At 34.9% G+C, this 2,622-nt stretch overlaps 1 protein-coding gene across 1 annotated transcript; it reads left to right on the forward strand.

Moving 5' to 3' along the window:
- Positions 1 to 218: 218 nt before the first annotated feature.
- On the forward strand, positions 219 to 2,036 carry LOC104107925 (cytochrome b561 and DOMON domain-containing protein At5g47530-like). The gene is made up of 3 exons (XM_009616857.4): positions 219 to 1,104; positions 1,190 to 1,444; positions 1,527 to 2,036. The coding sequence occupies exons 1-3, from the start codon at positions 472 to 474 to the stop codon at positions 1,842 to 1,844; spliced, it is 1,206 nt and encodes a 401-aa protein (XP_009615152.1). The 5' UTR covers positions 219 to 471; the 3' UTR covers positions 1,845 to 2,036.
- The last annotated feature ends 586 nt before the right edge of the window (positions 2,037 to 2,622 follow it).

Consider the following 2,622-nt stretch of genomic DNA (forward strand, 5'->3'; position numbering starts at 1 on the left):
ATTTTTAAAATAATAATTCAATGACTTTCCAGGTGTGAAAGCAAGGTAGTTGTTGGAGCACCAAAGATTAGTCATAATTCTTTGAATTATTTTTTATTAAATACAAAAGTAGAAGTATTTCAAAGACCTTCCTGGCTGCTTCCATTTGAACTTTCTTTCTTTCCATTTAGACTTTTGGTTTCAAACATAAATGTATCAAAATTTCTCAAATAGGAAACAGTCAACTAACCCAACTCTCCACCGCCTATCTTCTAGTCTATAAAGTTCTATTCAACCTTCCCCATTTTCTTGATCAAGCAGTTCACTTTCTTGATTCTTCAATCATCGAAAACCCCAGAAACATAATTCCCTTAAAAACCAATTCTTGAACCCAAATACTAGAGCTTCTGGTAATTCCTTTTGTTTTTTCATCTTCTTTGGTTGCTGCAGAAGAAGAAAAAGCAAATCTTGTTTTTTTTCCCCTTCAGAAAAATGGATAATAAGCTCTTAACAAGTTTGGTGTTTTCATCAATCTTGTTAACTCTCTTCACTTCTACTTATGCTCAAAACTGCTCAAGTCATCTATTCAGAAACAACAATATTTTTGCAACTTGCAACCCTCTCCCTGTTCTCAACTCTTTCCTACACTGGACTTACCACTCTGCAAACCACACAGTAGATCTTGCTTATAGACATGGTGGTGTCACAGATTCTGATTGGGTTGCTTGGGCTTTGAATATTGGAGGATCACGTATGTTAGGAGCTCAGTGTTTGGTTGCTTTTAGAAATTCAAGTGGACAAATTCATGCCTATACTTCACCTATTTCCCCTTCTAGCTACCAGACACAGCTGAGAGAAGCTCCCTTGAGCTTTAGAGTGCCTAGAATTGCAGCAGAGTTTACAAATAATGAGATGATCATATTTGCAACTTTGGAGCTTCCTAGTGGGAGTAGTACTAGTTTTAATCAGGTTTGGCAAAATGGTCAAGTTTCTGGTCAGAGTTTGGTAATTCATCGTCAGAGTGGGGATAACATGAGGAGTTTTGGAACTATTGATTTTGCCAATGGACAAACCTCTGCGGGTGCGGGTGGTGACTCAGCCAGTTCTAGACAACGCCGAAGAAATGTGAGTTCCAAATCCTTTGTTAATTTTTATATGCCGAAGAGAACATTTAGTAGTATTAAAGAAACTAATTTAATTTTGATGACAGACACATGGAGTGCTGAATGCAATTAGTTGGGGAGTAATGATGCCAATGGGTGCTGTATTTGCAAGGTACTTGAAAGTGTTCAAGTCAGCAAATCCAGCTTGGTTTTACCTACATGTTGCTTGCCAAACCTCTGCTTATGCTGTTGGTGTTGCTGGATGGGGCACTGGTCTCAAGCTTGGCAGTGATTCTGTTGGAATTAAATTCAACACTCACAGGAACATTGGCATTACTCTCTTCTGCCTTGGAACCCTTCAGGTATGTCTCCATTTATTTGATTGTTACCTTTTTCTTTAACAAGACACAAATTCCAAGTTTTAATTGCTGTATTATATCATAGGTTTTTGCCCTGCTTTTGAGGCCAAAGCCAGACCACAAGTACAGACTCTACTGGAACATCTACCACCATACTATTGGATACACTGTCATCATTCTTAGCATCATCAATGTATTTGAGGGATTTGATGCTTTAAATGGACAGAAAAATTGGAAGAGGGCTTATATTGGGGTGATCATAGCATTGGGTGCAATTGCAGTTTTGTTGGAAGCCTTTACTTGGTTCATTGTCATTAAAAGGAAAAAAACTTCAGTCTCTGATAAGTACCCCAATGGCAATGGGGCAAATGGTGTTAATGCATATGCAAACAGGGAGGTGTAAAATAAATATGTTTTTTTTTTTCCGCTTCTTAATATATAAGAGTTTTAAATGAGATTATTATTAGTTTATGATGTTTAGCATCATATTTTTGGTTTTTGATTCTACTTTTGGTTGCTAGATTTAGATTCTCTTGCAGATGGATATGGTTGTAATTTATTCTTGTGTAATACATACGTGTTGAATTTATTACTACGTACTGTCTCAAACTTTATTTTATGTCACTCTTTTTTTAGGTTATTTACAAAATGATGATTTCGTATATTTGAAAACTTGTCAACTCATTTTTCATTTATTTTTATGATATACTTATAATTATAAAAATATCATGACATATATGCCCAAGTCTTTCTTTTTTCAAAATTATATAAGACCAAAATAAAATGACAAAAAAATAGTATATTTAGTATTTATTTCAATCAAATACCACCATATAACATATGGTTTACTCCATTAGAAAAGGAAATCAAATGGCGAGCCAAGTGAGCATATACTGGCACGAAACTGAAGCAGCAATCAATTCAAACTTGGTATAACAAGTGGTAAACTTGACAAGGCTGTTTCAAGAACATGTGGCTCTTTAATATTATTGTTTGTTTGGTGAATAAAAAAAACAGCAAACGAAAATATTTTCCAAGATTAACAAAATAGACAAAGATATTTTTCACAAAATTAACAAAAGGTTCTAGTGTTTGGTTGGTTCCGGATTTAGTTTTCAAAGTTGGGGAAACAGCCAAAACCTCTTTTTAGGTTGGTGTCTGATCTGTAACAATTACAAAAG

Source organism: Nicotiana tomentosiformis, chromosome 5, assembly GCF_000390325.3.
Source record: "Nicotiana tomentosiformis chromosome 5, ASM39032v3, whole genome shotgun sequence".
NCBI classification, from domain to species: domain Eukaryota; kingdom Viridiplantae; phylum Streptophyta; class Magnoliopsida; order Solanales; family Solanaceae; genus Nicotiana; species Nicotiana tomentosiformis.

Bases quoted from the DNA above. Each gene is read 5' to 3' on its own strand.
- LOC104107925 (XM_009616857.4), top strand. From the start codon at position 472: ATGGATAATAAGCTCTTAACAAGTTTGGTGTTTTCATCAATCTTGTTA. The intron at 1,105-1,189 runs GTGAGTTCCAAA...TTTTGATGACAG, and splicing joins CTAGACAACGCCGAAGAAAT to ACACATGGAGTGCTGAATGC. The intron at 1,445-1,526 runs GTATGTCTCCAT...ATTATATCATAG, and splicing joins TCTGCCTTGGAACCCTTCAG to GTTTTTGCCCTGCTTTTGAG.